We start from the raw sequence: 17968 nt of genomic DNA on the forward strand, positions 1-17968 counted from the left end.
GACCAAGTTTACTTGATTACCAGTAACCGAGTGAAACAGATCTGTTTCTGTTTTACTGCTTAAAGCCAGCATTTCAACAGTACAAGTACACGTAGTTCTTCTTCTAAAGTCAAACAATCTCTTGTTTGAAAGGCAGAGTTTTATTTTTTGCAAGTTTTAAAAAAATGGCATTCTCTCGAACAGTCGGGTAAAAACTTAGCAACACTTCAGCAACTTAGAAATATAAGACAGGTGAGAACACAAAGCAGGCAATAGTTCCGTAATATTTGGCAGTGCAGTGTGAAATCTGGCCTTCTGTTTTTAGTGTCGTGTTTCAATGAAGTCAGTGTTTTGCAATTTGCAATCACTGTGTTGCATTTAGGAGTCAATTAACATGAAGTGAAATGCAAATGAAACTTCACAACATTTAGTCAACTGGAATGTAGTAGAGGTTACCTCACAGGTCGTTTGCTATGCTAGCTACAGCAGCTAGCTTGCCTATGTGTGACCGTTTATATTTCTTTTCGCAGGTGCCGTTAGGAGGTAGTCATATTTCAATCCATTTGGGGAAAAGCAAGGCTTGCTTTTTCTCCATATTTTCAATTATCATGCTAAGCTAAGTTGCTACGGACTCTAGTCTTATACTTAAAGTACGGATACGAAAGTGGCGTCGACGGTTAAAGGTTCTGACAAAAACAGTCTTTTAAACTAGTGCCAAGTTAAGTGTTAACTGCATAAATTGAATCTCCACTGGAATCAGCAGCGACAGCATTGAGAACAAAAAGAAGCTAACAGCAAACAAAGTTCGGCAACACAACGCAGTCAGAATTATACACAAAAGGTCGACTACTTCTTCATCTTTTACACCCATTTTTTACAACCAATTCCAGTCATTTTATAAATCAAAAGCACTATATACACATCGTATACATTATACACACGAGCGTCTTCTTTACATAACACTTAATTTGTGACAGTTTAACGTGCCGGTGGAGTCTCAAACCCCACGCACTGGAACATGTTACAGCCAGACACTTACAGTAACGGGAATACAAAGTGATACGATGAAGTTAAGGAAGATAATACAGAACATTTGCAGCTGAATGCAGCCGGCGACAACGATGAAATGAAGCTATATGCATAGATAAATTCCCCAACGGCAGCTAAAACAAGGCGCCAAATCCTGACTTGACTGAACTTTAGTGTTGCTAATGGAAACGTTTTCTCAAGATGAAGCACCGCCCCCCAAAAAAAACTCCTTTGATTCTCTGAAGTAGGAGATTTAAATACAAAAGGAAAAAACACACACACAAAAAGCAGCTTCTCAATGCCACATTCATTAAGGCGAAACGTCTTTGGCAACTTAGTGTGATGCTGGTTAGAATAGTTTTACAGTACGTGTTTCAGGCACATGATACGAAGCACACGGTATCATATCCTTACTTCCTCCAGAGAGACTAAAATGTGGTTAAAAGGTTTTAAGTTACATTTGTGTGTTTCTTTTTATTATTAATATTCCCTTTGAAAAGTGGCGTGACAATCTCAACCTGAAACTTTCCACCAGTTTATCCTTAACCAGGGTGGAAACCTGCAGTAAAGAAAACCTTTTCCTTTGTCAGCAATGCCCAAATCACCTTATTTTCTTGTCTCTCCATCAACAAGCTCTGTTGCTCTTTAATGGCGCTTTTGGGAATAAGGAATCTTTCTGAGAGTTAGTTTTCTTTTTTTTTTTTATCTTGGTCTCTTTTTCTGGACTGAAACAGCTAAAAATATCGGAAATAGCTCTGATAATACTCATAGGAACTGTTTGACATTAGTTATCTTAGCTTAAACTTAAACTTAATCCTAACAACTTAAACTGGGCTCGGGTGAGTTCTGTCATGAAACTGATTCTGACTTCAAGCCACTTCTTTCTTCCTCTCTTTCAGGTGTCTTTTTTCAGTAATGCCCGTATCCCATCGACATTCCCATACCAATTCCCAGCCCCAGCCCCAGGCTTTCCCTCAGCCCCCGCAGCTGCTCTTCTCCCAGGCGGATCTTGTCCTCCAGCTGCCTCTGCTCCACCAGCAGGGCAGCTTTCATCTTCACAAAGTGACTGAGGCAGGAAAGCGGCATTCGTTATACAATTTATCGTTATTAGCGATGAGCTAAATAGCTTCAGCTTTAAACACTAGCGTACCTGTAGTCTCTGTGCTGCTCCGGGGACAGGCATCGGGCCAGCACCCGGCTGACGGCCTGCTCTCTGCGGTCAACGTGGTCCTTCAGGTCCTGAGCTTCAGACAGCTGCCTCATCAGCTGACATTTCTTCTCCACAAGGGGGAGCTAGAGGACAGAGAGAGAGGGGCGAATGGAGAGACAACAATCCGCCTTGAGGACATTTGAAGCTTTTCTTTGCTAGACGTCTGAACAGTCTTCCCTGTGAGTTACCCTTTCACTATAACAGCAGCCTTTAAAGTGTTAAAACTTAAACAAAGCTACCCCCCCCCCGCCCCGCCCCCCCTTTCCTCCCCTCACCCTCTCGTGATGCTCCGCCTCAGGGTCCAGCGTGTCCAGCGTGGTCTCCACTCTCAGCAGCCTCCCGGACAGCGACAGCAACAGGCTGACCACCTTGTCCAGGTCGCCGATGAACATGCGGAACTTGTCGACCTCGTTGGGCTTGCACACGCCCACCACCATGCTTTCCACCTGAGGACACGGACGGACGGGAATTCAATGGACACGTAGCGAAAAAAAAAAAAAAGTAGAAAGCAGTTTGGAGGATGTGAAGACGAGTTATTCTAAGAGAGTGAATTCACAACGTCATTTTGGGCCTTGTGAGGAGCTTCTTTTTTTTTTTAGTTCCTGCACGAATCAGCTGCTTGAATTTGAGCAAAATCGTTGAAACATGATCAAATCATGAAAAAAAATTCACATCGATGGCGCAAAAGTAGGCGCCGAGCGTGCGTTCGGCTCCCTTGGCCGAGGCATGCGGATGCTGCCCACCTCCTCTCCCAGCTGTGCGTTGGCTCTGATGTCCTCCTGCAGCCCCCTCTGCGCTTCTCGCAACACCCCCAGCTTCTTTCGGAGGCTCTCCATCAGCTGCTTCTGTACGACAGCGGCAGAGAACACGATGAAAATAACGGGCGAGCCCGCGTCTGTCGGTTTCCGACCGTCGTCCCGTTAGCATCGGATCGAGACTAGCGGCTACGTCCGTCACCTTGTAGGTCAGCTCGTCGTCGTCGTCCCTCCGTCTGCCGTCGGTGAAGTCCTTCATCTGGGACAGGAGCTGAGCTTTGGCGGCCGACGTGCTGTAATAGGACGAGCAGCTGGAGCTCGCCCCGGAGCGCCTGAGGAGGGGAGAGAGTTTGACTTTATCTAGGCCGGCAGAGGCAAGGCAGTAAAAACAGACACGCGGTCATAAAGTACAGGGATTAGGAGAGTGCATAAATAATCTATCTATGCGGTCAGTTTTCCAGGATAAGTGAGATTAAAAAACAAATGTCAAAATGGAGCAAATGGAAAACATCTCAGCTCAGAACGGGTAAATCGAGCGGATGAAACGTGTAGCGGCTAAAAGACGATGACACTAAACGCATAAAGGAACATGAAATCATTCAAATGGGATCAAAGGAAAGGAAGGGATGAAATATTTACATATTTACTTAAAGAAAGCACGATAATGATAGTTAAACTATCACATTTAATGATCAAAGTATCCTTTTCGACACTTTTCCACGCGATCGGTCGTTCTTGCCTTTCTAAAAAACAAAACAACCCCCCCCCCCCCCCCCCCTCGGTAACGAGACGTAATGCGCCTCAGGAGAAGAAAGTCGTGGCGCCTCTGGGAAGTGTTGTGGGAAAGAGGGATTAAGCTTAGTGACAAGAACAGTCAAGTGTTGTACGAATCAAATGATCTGTGTAATTAATGCCCCCCCCCCCCCCCCCCCCCCCGGTTACCTATCCAAGCTGTCAGTGCTGTGCTCTGTGGTCTGGTAGGGCCCTCTCCAGCTTTCCATGCCCTCCTCTCCCTCGCTGCTCTGGGGGAAGAGCTCCTCCAGGCTCAGCCTCTCCCCCCGGCTCCTCCCCTTCGTCTCCAGCTCCTCCTCCAGAGAGTCGGCCTCCATCCTCCTCCTCCTCCGCCTCCTGCTGCCGCCGCCGCTGCTGCTGCTTGACGGCGAGTCCTCGGACCCCGTCAAGGTGTCCATGTCAGTTTCCAGGACCGTAACTGGCAGCGCGAAGCAAGGCACCTCGCTGGTGATTGGCTCGTCCGCCGCCGGAAGCCTCTCGTCCTCCCGGAAGTCATCGATGTCCGTTTCCATGGGGATGTCCAGGTCCGCGTCCAGGCTGTGGGCGGGACTCGGGCTGAGGGTCGTTTCTGATTCTGAGATCTTCTGGCGATCGATGCTCTGAAAGCCTCGGCTCAAACGGAGCCGCTGCTGCTGATGGCCGATGGCGAGGTAGGAGTCGGGAGGGAACGCCGTGCCAACGCCTCCGTTTTCCGTGACAGGCGAATTGCTATGAACTCTGGGAGGCGGCGCCCTCCCCCACTCGGCTCCGGGTCCCGCGTGTTTGAAGTTCATCTCGGGCAGACTGCAGTAAAAGGTTGTCGAAACAATAACGATTAAATTACTGATAAAGTAGATATTCATATGCAAAAATATATATATATATATATATACTGCAAAAAATAAACACAAATGGATACTGGTACCTGCTCACACTGCCGTCTGTCGGTTGGGGCAGAGAAGACGGAGCGTCCCTCTCCCGCGGCCCCCCATAGAGGTCCCCGTCTCGCTGGGGCGGAGCCACGGGTCTGAAAGCCCTCCTGGAGAACATGGGACTGGGTGGAGCCACAGTAAAAGGCGCTTCCTGAAGCCACGTCTGATTCTGATTGGACGGAGCGCGGGAGGAAGGCTGCGCCTGCGTCTGCGCTCGATGCTGATTGGACGAGGGCGGCCCGCGGGCGCGAGCCTGGCAGCTGCAGCGTGGGCAGCCCGCAGACGCTTCGTGCCTCTCCGGGGGGAGGCTGTAGGACCTCTGTCTGGATGTTTCCACTGGAGGGCCGTGTGAGGCGGCGTGATCCGAGGGGTGCCCCCCCCCTGTGTCCTCGAGGGAAGGAGGGACTGATTGAGGAGCAGCAGACGAAGAAGAAGAAGAAGAAGAAAACAGGGCGTGATGAGAGGCCCGCCTGCGGTGGAACTGCTCCCATTTGGGCGGCGGCGGTCTTGGAGGAGGCGGAGTCTTCTTCCTGTTTAGCCGGGCAGCGGCACCGCTGCCTCCTTCTTCGACCTCAACCAGGGTCTGGCTGCTCGCCACGCTTACCGACGGCGACCAGCGGTGGCAGCTTTCAAAACGGAGGTCGTTTTCGGACATGGCTCGCCCTCTGAGCGAGAGAGAAGCCGGCGGGGGCGCCGATACGTAGCCGTCGTGGTCACCGCCGAGATGCCCGGCGCCCCGTTGACTCCCGTGGGAGCGCTGGCGATACGGATTATCGGTCTCCGGGGGTTTGGACTCCCGCCTCCAGCGTTGGCGGTCGCTGTCACGGGTAGATCGATGAAAAGAAAAACAAATATTTCTTTGTGAACAAATAGAGAATAAAAACAACACTTTCAGAAAAGTCTCCAGAGACCCCCCCCCGCCCCCCTCCGCAAAAGAGCCAGGCAGGGAGGGAGCCAGTGCGCGTGTGGCAGAATGAAACACCGGGATGTTCGTTACGCCTCACCTCTCAGTCGGGCTGCACTTCCTGTTCAGCTCGTTCACTTCCTGTCGCCGGGTGGCACACGTCTGCGGAGGAGAACCGTTGAAAAGCATGACTGTTAATTCACGAGTATTCTTTGACCCCCCGACACCGACACAGGTCTGCACAACCCACTGTGGAAGTGGAATGCTGAGATACAGCAGCCAGTAGAAAAACACACAGAGGAGAGAGGCTGCCTAAAATCAGCGGGGGGGGGGGGTCGTTTTAACATATTTGGCCGCCGCTGATGATGTGAGCGTAAACTCGACGCCACAGCGCGGCCCCACGTTTGAATCTTCCTTTCAAACTGAACTCTTACCTCCTCCGTGGCCGTGCAGCTCCTGGCTGCGTATCCGTGGCGATGGCTCTCTCCGGGACGGGACGGGGTGCCGACTGGGTGAAAGGCTGACGGAGAGACTTGATTCCGGGCGTGTCCGTGGGGGGACACCTGCAGCCGAGGCCGGGAGCCACGGACGTTGTCCTCGCGTGGGACGTCTTGGTTTCCATCACGACCGCTATAAAGGTTCTGGTGGGCCGTGAGACGAGCGTCTTCTTCCCTTAGCGTCCCTCTTTCCCTCTCTCTCTCCCACTCCCTCGCCCTCTCAGTCTGAAGCCCCCTCATCCTCGCCCGCTCAGCTTCCCGTCTTCCCTCGTCCCGCTGCCTCTCCCCCTCTCTCAGTCGCGCTTCCCTTTCTTTCTCCTCCCTTGCTTGTTCTCTCTCCTTCTCTTCGAGTCTCTCCCTGCCGGCGTCTCCATCCTGGTAGGAGTATCTTCTTTGTGCCGAGTGCTGGCCGAGCTCCGGATGGGGGGGTTTCTTTAGCCTGCAACTTGACGATGCGCCTTTGCTGGTTTCTTCGAAAAACTTCTTTCTGTCCGCGAACGGAAGGATGTCCGACTCCTCGGCGCGAGCGTCTGAGGCAGCGGACGAGGAGGTGAAGGTGCAAACCCCATGCTGCGACCCGCCGACTCCCGACACCCTCTCGCCCAGGACTCGGCATCCTCGGTCTGGTGGGGGCTCTGGCTGAAGTTTGTGTTCGGGGGTCCAACGCCAGCGCCGAGCTTTGCCTGCTGGAGCCGGTTCCTCCACAACTCGGATGCCAACGCCGAAACTGGGAACCCCCGGGTCCAGAATGTGGACCGACCCGGGCGCGTTGTGGGTTTTCGACTGAGGCAGAGTCTGCGAGGCATCGTGGCTATTTGACTTCTCACGCGGGGGTGCGGTGTCGGTATCTTGGAGGTTAACCGTTGGAGCAAATGGAACTTTGGCACCCCCCTCTTGGGCCGGGTAGTTTCGTTCTGGACCGTCCTCGTTGGGGTCCGGGCCGTCCTCCTCCTGGACAGTTTCCCCACTATAAAGCAGCCCACCGGGGCCGCGGCTTCTCTGGAGCTGAGCCATTTTCCTCTGGATCTCATTCCGCAGGTTGGTGGCAAACCGGTCGCTACGGCGACGGTTCCGGCGGTGGTTTCTGGCGTTGGACTTCTTTGCGTCGTTCTCGCTTCCTGCATCGTTACCTCCGCTTCTGTCCCTGCTCGCTCCTCTCTGCTCCTCCAGCAAGGAGTCCACGCTGGCGGCGGCGCCGAGAGGCTCGAAATGTCTCTCGTGGATCCGATTGGCGTTCAACGATCCGGCGGGGTCATCCGGTACGCTCACAGAGCGACCCCAAGGGTGACGTCGCACTTCCTGCCTATCGCGTAATCCGCCGTCGTCGCCACTCCCTTCCAAGTACGCAGATCCCGGGGTGGAGCAGCGGCTGCTTTCGTCTTTGTTAGAGTCGCCGTGGAGACGGTCGGGAGACGTTTCCCGGTCGCCCCTCGCGAGCTGAATCGGCGAAGTGGACCAGCGGCCGCTACGCGTGGACGAGGCGCCGTCAGGAGGGTCCGACTGGCCGTGAGACGCTGACGAAGAGCTGCCGTTGTGCAGCTGCAACGGCTGAAGCTGGGTAGCGAGGAGCTTCTCGGGGGCGCCGTGTCGGAGTTTGGTCGGGGGGTGCTCCGGAACCTCCGTGGGGAATTGTGCCGGTAAGGATCCAGGAATAGAGGAAGTGACGGGGGCGACGGAGGCCGTCACTGGGCCAGCGAGGCAATCCGAGGCGGGTTCTGAACTTTTAACACGCGGGTCACATTTGACGATCCCAGTTCTGCCGGCGTCTTCCGGTGCGGGAAAGCCGTTGTGGATTCCCGACCCAACAGTCGCAGCGGGCTGGTTTTCCCCACAGCAGCAAGAAACACGAGAAATCTGAATTGGAGCAGAAGCGCAGCGCTTGTTGGCGACCTCGGGATGGTTCCGGGTCACCCTGAAACTGTCCTTCCTGGTTGGGGGCTGAGGCGGGTTCATCTTTCTCTCGGCGGCGACTCCTCCGTTCGTCAAACTCTCAAAGTCGCCCCCTCGCCGTTCCTCCTCATAGCAGCAGGAGGAAGGTCTCTCTTTTACCTCGATCGGCTTTGACCTCGGCCTCGTCAGCGACCTGGACTTTTGCGTAATGAGCCGAGCGTCATCGAGCGCTTCGCCAGGCGAGCCCCCCAGGGTCGAGGCATCGCCGCCGGGGCGGCCGCCGCAAGTCGGCCCCAGGCTCTGGAGGAGGTTATCCATGGAGCAGGCCTCCCCGGGCCTCAGTGGCACAGTGGCGTAGTCGGATGTGTTGGAGCTGGTGGAGAAGGAGCTGTAGGCGGAGTCCCTCTTGTTGTTGAAGAGGGCGGGGTCCACGGGCGACGCGCGGGAGTCGGAGTAGAGCTGCGTGGTGGGCGTCGGCGCATCCAAGCTCTCCATGGAGCCCACAGAGCTGCTTCGGTCAGTGGAGGAATAAGGTCGGGTCAGGTGACCCCACTGCAAGGACAGGTCGCTAGAAAGAGACGGGGAGAAATCGAGATTCATGTTGTCTCATCTCAGATTGAATCGGACCCGAGACCTCTGTTGTGCATTGCTTTCTTCTTCTTCTTCTTCCTGTTTACTTCCAATTACATCGACTAAAAAGGCCCAGAAAAAAGGCAGCTAAATTAAACAAAAAGAAGAAAGGAGAAAGTATTTCCAAAAAAAAGAGTAAAGTGAGGATTGCCTTTAAGGAAGTTCTTATGCATTGTCTAATTTTCCTGAGGAATTGATTTTCTTAAAGAAAACAATGGGTGCCGGGAAAAGCCGTACTGAAATGGTCCTTAAAGAAATTATAAAGGATTCCAAGCAAAAGAAAAATAAGATGCGCGTGTGTGTGTGTGGGGGGGGGGGGGGGGGGGGGGGGCATTATCTGCGTGAGAAAATCCTCTTTGGAGGAAGCGAGCAATGAATGAGAAACGAGCGCTAACTGTCTAGATTTGGCCGAGGTGACAGAGACAGGAAATGAGACGGGAGCTGGACAGGAAGTGACAGTCACTCCCTGTCCAATCGTGTGGAACGAGGTTGGACACAGATAAACCCAGAACATTCATAAATACTGTGCAGGATGGGGGGGGGGGGGGTGCGGGGATTCCACGCAGTCATGATTAACTGACAGGGCATCAAATGATACCGACACATATCTCATCAGCCATTTAGATATTGCGTCTAAACGAATTCTATTACTTCACATCTCGTTTTAGCGCTTGTATATATAAATGCAGACACGACGGGCCCCTCCCCTTCAAAGCCAGCTTATTGAACGTCTTCCTCTCTTTGTCCGCATGTTCTGGAAACACATGCCGTTGCTCAGAGCAGTGTCGGAAGCCGCCTCCTCCTCGTCGGATGGTATTCTTGTGTGTGTGTTTCTGTATGCTGTGGGAATATGCACACAGACTGCTGTCGAAATCACGTGGCTCTCTTGGATCTAATGGCGGCACACCATATCAGCGATTCTTATCAAAAGCAGAACAGCTGTGACGTCGCTCGAAGCGGACAAAGCGAGCTACTTTTTTTGGGGGGTTGTGAGTCAATATCCAGACTGAGGTAACTTCCTCTTCTCCTTGAAAGGATTAAAGCGTAGCTTCATGAGATCACACGCCGGTACAAAGGCTGCTGCGCCTTTCCATTCAACGCAAATGCAAAATTCTCTCACGATTGTTTCAGTGGGGGAGGGGGGGGAATATAAAAAATAAAATAAAATCCTTAGACGTCAGTCAGTAATCAACCGAGATATTGAGAAACACATCTTTTGAGATATGTTGCTAGCAGGGCAGACAGACAAACAAACTGCCTCGACTGAGGTAAATATGACCTCCTTTTCTGGGTGCTGGAATTAATGTGAGCAAAAATCACTAAAAACAATTGAATTATAGGATGAAGCACATTTTTAACTCATTAAATGCCGTCATTTAAGGTCGGAAATTGAATTCGGCCTCTCTTAAACGATGAAAGACGAGACGTGAATCTTTCATTTGGTAGATTTGGCGTTTACGTAGCCACGGTGTATAATATTCTGCGGGTCCTGAAAAAAATAGGGCAAAATGAGAAGAAAACTGCCGGCACTGAATGAGTTAATTTGTCATTTATCTATTTTTAGACCGTTTTTTTCTCCCCCTCAAGACAGGAGACAATCTTCCAAAATCACGTTCATCGCTGGCGAAACGGGGCGTGGCGAATCCACTTACCTGTTGTCAGCTGTGTGCCAGGGTAGCGTGTAAGACCCGGGGTGGAGCTGCATGGCAGAGAGGGGGGGAGGAGGTGGGAGAGGAGGGGAGTCAGCGGGGGGCAGGCAGGGCGGAGGGGGAGGAGACGGAGGGGGAGGGAGGGGGAGCTCCGATAGCTTCGCCAGGTGCCAAGAGTGAGGCCTGATGAGAGGAACGCTGCGCCTGGAGGATGACAGGGAGGAAGTCAGGTGAGGATGAGGAGCAGCAGCAGCAGCAGCAAAACTATCACACGTCTTCACGTGATGGACTTTTGGTTTGAAACTGCTCGGGACAATCCTAATTTAGTCCTCCATCCTAGGCTGACACCTCCCAGCAGAGATGTAACTTTCTACAAAGCCCCCCCCCCCCCCATCTGACGCATACAGCGAGTTCTCAGTCTGATCTCAAAGGCCCATTTCTTCATATTATCGTTTATGATAAAGCAGAAGCGGAAAGTCTTTCCAAAATAAACACTCTTATTTCCTGGTTGCAGCTCCTTTGCAGGGATTTCTATCTGAGCCCACTGATTGTTCGACTCTGCTGACAATGTCCTTAAATTATCCCCTGAGAAAGTTGATGTAGCGCGCTTGTGTGTGTGTGTGTGTGTGTGTGTGTGTGTGCATGAACAATCTACACGTAATGCAGCTGAGACAGGAAATATTCTTTTAAACCGCACAAGCGACGGCTGTCCTTCCAAAAATATCAGAGCGGTGCTTGAGGGAGGTCAGAAATCACGTATCCCATAATATGTCGGGATTCACAGAGAGAACAACTTCTGGTTTTATAATCTGGGAGATCAGCTTGTCTAAGAATCAGCATTTTGTTTGGGGGGGGGGGGGGGGGGGGGGGATTGTTTAAAGACGCACAAGTTAAAAACCTTCAATAAATATGAGCTGAAATGCATAATGCTGTTTAATATCATGTTTAATATATAATATATATAAAACACAAGTACAATATTGTTACTAAATGAACAGAAGAAAAACCGAAAGCATCGGAGAAACGTCTTTTTTTTTTTTGTCATTAAATGATTGCCAGTTCAGCACAGGATTCCACGAACGATTATTGCTTCATGTATTGATTATTCTCCAAATCAATCAATTGTTAGCTAAAAAAATAAATAAAAAATCCCAGGAGCCTAAAAGTGGCATCTTAAATTCCTTCTTTTGTCCAACCAACATTTCGGAATCCAGACTCTTCCTGCGCCACGGCCAACCAGAAAAGCCGGTCCATGAACTGTGTTGCAAGGAATGAAAAAACATTTTCTTGGGGAATAAAAGTGTCCATAACATGTTTGCTAATCCTTTCAGCGGCTTTTGATGGAGGCCACATAAAAATCGGCGTGATTTAGAACGCACCCATTTCCTGTTTCGGACACGAGAACCCAGTTGGCGTCGGGTTTTTTCCAGACATGTCAAACTGACACGCTTTTAAAACGCCTTCTCAAGGCATTGCAGAGGACTTTCAACCAATGCGTCTAAAAAGAAGAACTGGGGGACAAGACCCGATGACATAGTCTCTGTGCTGCAGCTCTGAATGAGCCCCTATGACAGGAAGTGCCGGAATGCCCCCCCCCCCCCCCCCTTTAACGGTGACAAACAGCTGACTGATGCCGCCAAAAGGTCAAGAGACAGACTCAACACAGTACGGGCCGAATCGCAAGCCAATAGGCTCGACCCATTCTCATCGACGGGGGGGGCGGGGACGGGCGACGTTTGCCTTCCGACAGGATCGGCAGGACTTGGAACGATTCAAAGATCGCTGAGAAGGTGGCAAAATAGGTTTTGCGTATCGTGGGCTCAACTACCCCCCCCCTCCCTGTGAACTTGGGAAACATGGCAGCTGTTGACGACGCGTGATAAAGACAAGGTCGAGCTACATTTCAAGCCCAAAATCAAGGGCATTACGGCGGGACGCTAGTTCGGGTCCCTGAATGCCAGGAACCAAAAGTGAGCTTTGTCATTAACTATGGAGATCAATCAAGAAGTGCTTCAAGGGGGGGGGGGGGGGTCTGATTTTAAAGCAATCAGAAAGAAGACCGGAGCAAACGATTGGTAAAGAGGCCAGAGTTTCAAAACCAACCTGAAGCATCCACTGTCAAAGTGATCCCAGTTCAAGTCCGAGCAGCGAAAGGAGCCCGTCTGATTGGCTGTCCGACCTGAAGCCCGCCCAGGTCTGGTCCAGAGGTACAAGTTGCGTCTGGAACATCTGAGACTTGGTATAAAGTGTTCAGAGGCAGATCCAAAGTCCATCCGAAGGAGTCAAATAGCTGGCGAGGCTCCGGCCAAGAGGGAACGGCCAACCGACGGTCCTCGCACGCCCTCCTCTCCCTCTCTTCCTCCCTCTAGAAGCCAAAACATGGCTATTTCTTCCTCCTGCTCTACAGCTCTCTCTCTCTCTCTCTCTGTCTTTCCCTCCCTCCCTCTCTCTTCTCCGGCAGGATGTGCGAGTCAGCGAGAGAGGAAGTATTGTGGAGAGCAGATAAAGTGGTGGACGGCTGCTAAAATAATACCCAGAGTTGCTCAGTGTTATTGTTTGACGTGGGGAAAAGAGGAACTTCCTCTTTCTGTGTGCGTTAGCGCATAAAAAAAGACTGACGGAATAAGGACTTGGGGGGGGGGGGGGGGTTCCAGATTGGCAGGGATGAGAAAAACAAAATGCGGTGAAAGACAGAGATTGGTAGGTCTAGAGGAGGAACACGATGTAGAGAAATTGAACTTACAATGAAATGTGCTGGTGGAAACGAAGGCAGCCGAGTAATCTGATTACTTATGTCTCCTGCAGCCCCGCAGCCCCCCATGAAAGTGTGTGTCAGTGTGTGAAATACATACTATGCACGTGAGCAGATTCCTTACATTCCCTTTAAAAGGGCGAGGGGTTAACAACGCAAGAAAGCCCCGAACAATCGCACCTCCGCCCGTCCGTCCGCCCGTCCGTCTCTTTGCGTTTGGCTGCAATCAGGCCTTATTTGTTAGCTTTATGGGGTCTGAGTCATGTGCTGTGTGTGTGTGTGTGTGTGTGTGTGTGTGTGTCTGCAATCAGACTCCTGTTTAGTTTGCCTTATCTTCATCGTCCTTGATTATGAACTTCTGAACGTCGTCTTTGTCGACATTAACTGCACCGAAACGCAGCCACGTTCAGGGCAGACAGGAAGGGGGCGCCGCTCGCCTTAGCGTCCGTAGCGCAACACGCCGTTTGTTACCGTTCCGTCGTGTCGTATCAATTTTTTACCGCATCGTATTTCGTTAAGAGAGAACGTCAATGTGAGTTTAATAAACTACAAATGTCTAAATGTTCTGCAAACGGTAAAAACAACCCCCCCCCCCCTCACTGCTGATGAACAGTAGCTGAAAACCAGAAACTTAATTCACCGCTCCGGGGGGGCAGATTTTATTTTTTTCGGATCCAAATGGCAGTAACAGTCGAATTTGAGGCGTTTAAGGGACCTGAAAATATATCCAAAGTTAAAGACTTGCATGTGAATCCAAAGGATTGAATTTAGCTGACGTTTTCAGATCCGAAAGGACTCGAGGAGCCACTGAAAGCAAAGCTGACATTCAAGTGCGGAAAGAAATGAAGATTAAAATGAAATGGAAATGAAATTCAGGCAAATGTAAAATGTCATCCTCCTTATTTCTCTCCACACAGACAGGGATGGCGTCTAATTAGATTGATACTAAAAAAAATACTGATCAGTGTTTGAGTGGGATTAAATGTTCTAAATAAAGAGACGGTGTGAATGAGTTTCTGCCTCAAACCGAGAACGGCCCTGAAAGCATCACAATTAAAACTCAATTATAATAATAACAAGGCCCGCTCATGCTGGGATTTTAAAATCTGTCGCTTTAATGCAGATGCGCTTCCAGGTGTGGGACGGTTTAATTCCACCTCCGACTTTTAAACACTTTTTCTGGTAGTTGATGGAACAAACATGAAACTTGCAAGAACTCACATTTCAGAAACATCTTTGTAACGCGGCTGTGTCCAGGGTTGGTCTCTTGGAATTTTTTGCCTGTGTGTGTGTGAGTGTGTGTGAGTGTGTGTGTGTGTGTGAGAGACAGTGTCATGTATCACGGAGTCCTGGTTTAATGGGCCAGTTAATAAAAACCAGGTTAGAGGAGACAGAAATACTGCAGACCACACGTGTAGAGGACAAACAATCCGCTGAATGCAGGTCATCTGATTAATAACTAATAATAAAAACAACAAACAACAACAAATGAAATCGAGAGTCTCAATTTTTTTACCGACTAAACATTTTACAACCTCATAAACTCCCGTCACCGTTACCACGGCTACCGACGGACCCGTCGCCTTTCACGCTTTTTGGCTTAACGTGTTTCTACCCACTAACTGCGACCCGCACAAAATACTTTCATCGTTTTTAGAGCGCTTAACCATCACAGCCAAAGCTAAAGTTAAAGCCCTGGTTAGACCAAGGATGGCTGCATGTGTCGTGTGTGTGTGTGTGTGTGTGTTTGCGAGGAAGAGGTCTGGAGGAATGCTGGGAATGTCTATTGTCCGGTTTGGGAATGAGTGATGGGGGGGGGGGGGGGGGGGCAGACTATTGTGTTTCAGGGTTCTTGGCACCGTGGCCCTCCGTCTTGCCCGAGTCTCCAGGGACCCAGCGGTATAGAAGTGTAAACAACGGGATGAGTGTGTGTGCGTGTGTGTGTGTGTGTGTGTGTGTAGACTATGTGCTGCATGCTGATTGTCTGGGCCCATAGATCTTGCCTCCACACAAAAAACAAACACGTTGGCACGTGGACAGAACATGTCAGACGGAGGACGAGCTCTTCCCCGCAGACACGCAAAACAAGCGCTACAAATAAAAAAATAAAAAAAATGTTTTTTTAACCGCTTGTGTGGAGTTTGTCGTTTGGTGCAAACACGAGCTTGTTTCAGCCCGTCTTGTACTTGTCGTTTTATTTCCTCTAAGAAGAAAGAAAAAATATGCATCACTTTCCTCTCCCATCAGCAGCCGTAAAAAAAAAAAAAACATACGTTTTTCTGCTTCCCATTAAAGTCACTTCTTTTCACACAAAGCGTGAACCACAAAGTGCACTTAGTCAAAGGTGGACAGGAAGTGTGTGTGTGTGTGTGTGTGTGTGTGTGTGTGAGGACGTTGGACAGAACAGGAAATAGATCTTCCTTCTACAGCCAAACCGCCTGGCTGAGAGAGAACCGTCACAGGATCAAAGGAAAGGTCGGCGAAAACAGGAAGTACTATAGAAGAAACATTTTCCGGGTCAAGCCAACCAAACATCCTCCACATTCTTTCTTTCCCTCCCTCCCCCCCCCCCCCCCCGCCCCCAAAAAAAGAAATATGGAGAGACCAAAAGGACCTGTTGATGTTGAAATGTCAGATTAGCATCTCCAATCCTTTAAAACTGAGAAAGCCTCAACCTCCATGTTTGTACGCAGTTTCAACTACCAAGAAAGTACACAGGAAAACGGAATGAGCATTATGCGATTAATAAAAATAGCTGGATTCCATCACACAAGGTGTAATGGAGTCGTTTTAGGCTTTAAGGCGCCTTCTCTGTTCCGTGTTTACAAAAACATACATTTCACCCTGAAGTTCCAGAAAGGCTTTGCGGGTGAGGAGATAATGTCTGACTCTTTTCCCTTTCAAGCCGATGGTTCTTTTTACAAGAAAAAAAAAACTAATGTGACGATAACGAAAGCGTTTATTTAGAAGAAAATAAAACTCCTAGCTGACAAGTGTGGCTCCATTTTTACCATCACTTGGTTTATTTAAGTGTCTGTAAAGCATCACTCCCCAAAGTAAAGCTAAATCACCGGCTCCTCCTTCTGACCACGCCAGTAAATTCCTTTGGTTTTCCCACATTTAGCCTGAAAGCCCCCCCCCCCCTCGTTCTTCTTTCAGCATCAAGTCGAGATTCAATACATTTTCGTTTATACAATAAACAATGAGGGAAATGAAGGGAAAAAGCTGAAACAATTACCGCCAACTTAAAAAAAAAAAAAGCTACGCCAGCGTGTCAAAATGCTAAGAATGAATTTGACATCCTTCGAGAAGTGAAGAAACGTTACAGCGGATTGCTTTTCGTTTCTGGTGTTACACAACTCCTCCATATCAATGCCGTTCAAATCTGTAACCCACGATAGCCCCTTCATAAACCCCATTTCAAAACATTAAAGTTGCACAAATGGACCATTTTCTCGATCCTCTGCTTTAACATCAGGATTTAAATCTGCTACCTACTCCCTGGGTAGAAAGGCCCATTCAGGGTCCTGATGTTTCCACGACAAGCGCAGTGGCCAGAAGAAATGTATGCAGCTACCTTCGCCGTCTCAGTTTACCTTAAGTGAGTTTTAATTGGAGCTTAGAATAACAGAAAAAGCCTGGAGGCAAAAGTTCTCACATTTATGAGAATACATGTTGACAAGCGGAAGAGGGAAAACCCAATCTGGCTCGAAGCCATGTTGGAAGACGGGGCTGAAGACAGAGAGGACCGATGAAAAGGTCACTCACAGCAAAAAGATATTTTAGCTTTAGCCGATCAAGTTTTAGCGTGTCCCAAAATAGTTTTCAGAAACTCTTAACACACAGCCACCAAAATATAAACAGTAAGTCGTGAGTTTCATACATTCATAACACAAAACAGTCACATAAGCAGATTACATGAAAGAAATAAAGTCGCATTTAACAAAATATAAGCACGAATATAAGATTTATTCAGTCCTGAAACCGGACGGAGGAGAGAAATACCAAGTGCTAAACTGACCACGTTTCCCCAGAGATCAGCGTTTAACTGAAATCTGAAGGTCCCGTGCGGTTTGATCTGACCTCAGATCTGCAGAACAGCTTCTCCTCAGAGCTCCGTCCCACTTAAGAAGCCGACTCAGTAGAAATGTCCCCGCCGTTTAATTCTGCGTCCTAAACGAGGACGCCAGCTGGGAACGGGTCGGAAACGGGGAGCGCTGGAAACAGAACGGCGTTCGTGGAGAAGCGTTCGAGCCGACATGGAGTCGCTCACGGCGACTCGTCGTTAATCACGACTTTGAATCCCGTTTCTGGCTGGCTGAATTCTCGCAAGTTGAACATTTTGGTTGACTTTTCATTTTCTGAAATCAAGCTGGAAATTTCTTGACATTTAATTTTCAAAAAGGCAAAATGAATGTATTTTTTTGTCCCCCCCTATTGGTCTGAAAATTGTTGCAATAATGTCCGAAATGAAGTCCAATAGATTTTTTTCATTTATCAATTTTCAACACAGCATTCGCTGAAGAGGAAATACGGGAATTTCCTTTCCTCACGTGGGAATTCCGGAAGTGAATCCCACAGCTTGTTTTCTTGTTGAATTAGCTTCCTTTGGGATTCTAACGCTATTATATATTATTACTGAACAGACTCGAACCCAGACTCCCCCCATCTTCAGGGTCAGCTTTTCTCTCACGTCCTGGGGGGGGGCAAAGGTTACTTCCTGTGAAACATTCTCTACCTTCGATGTGACTCCGCATGTCAGGACAGCAAACTCCTTCACCTTCCCTTCCCACAACGCAAGAATCGGCACGGGACGCCAAGCGACCGGCGCGGATCAAAGCAAACTGAAAGTAGCTTGCTTTGATGTCATGAAGCCGTTTGCGTGGAAAGACGCCGGAACGCGAGTTGCCGTTTGCGACGTTTACCTCCTGACCGTGAGCTTCAGTATCCTGTACGACCCCTTGATGAGG

General features: G+C 49.7%; 1 protein-coding gene across 1 annotated transcript in view; it reads right to left on the bottom strand.

Moving 5' to 3' along the window:
• Positions 1-1917: 1917 nt before the first annotated feature.
• The window catches only part of shroom4 (shroom family member 4), a 23340-nt gene continuing 7289 nt past the window's right edge, over positions 1918-17968 (bottom strand). Inside the window, exons 2-12 of the mRNA XM_068756110.1 lie at positions 17924-17967; positions 10250-10450; positions 6015-8535; positions 5681-5742; positions 4664-5494; positions 3916-4548; positions 3176-3305; positions 2962-3063; positions 2494-2664; positions 2159-2301; positions 1918-2074 (exon numbers count right to left, since the gene is read on the bottom strand). Coding sequence (XP_068612211.1) covers positions 1918-2074; positions 2159-2301; positions 2494-2664; positions 2962-3063; positions 3176-3305; positions 3916-4548; positions 4664-5494; positions 5681-5742; positions 6015-8535; positions 10250-10450; positions 17924-17967 — 4995 coding nt within the window. The remainder of the gene's footprint in view (positions 2075-2158; positions 2302-2493; positions 2665-2961; positions 3064-3175; positions 3306-3915; positions 4549-4663; positions 5495-5680; positions 5743-6014; positions 8536-10249; positions 10451-17923; position 17968) is intronic.

The sequence above is a fragment of the Brachionichthys hirsutus genome, chromosome 23 (genome assembly GCF_040956055.1).
Source record: "Brachionichthys hirsutus isolate HB-005 chromosome 23, CSIRO-AGI_Bhir_v1, whole genome shotgun sequence".
Classification (NCBI taxonomy): Eukaryota; Metazoa; Chordata; class Actinopteri; order Lophiiformes; family Brachionichthyidae; genus Brachionichthys; species Brachionichthys hirsutus.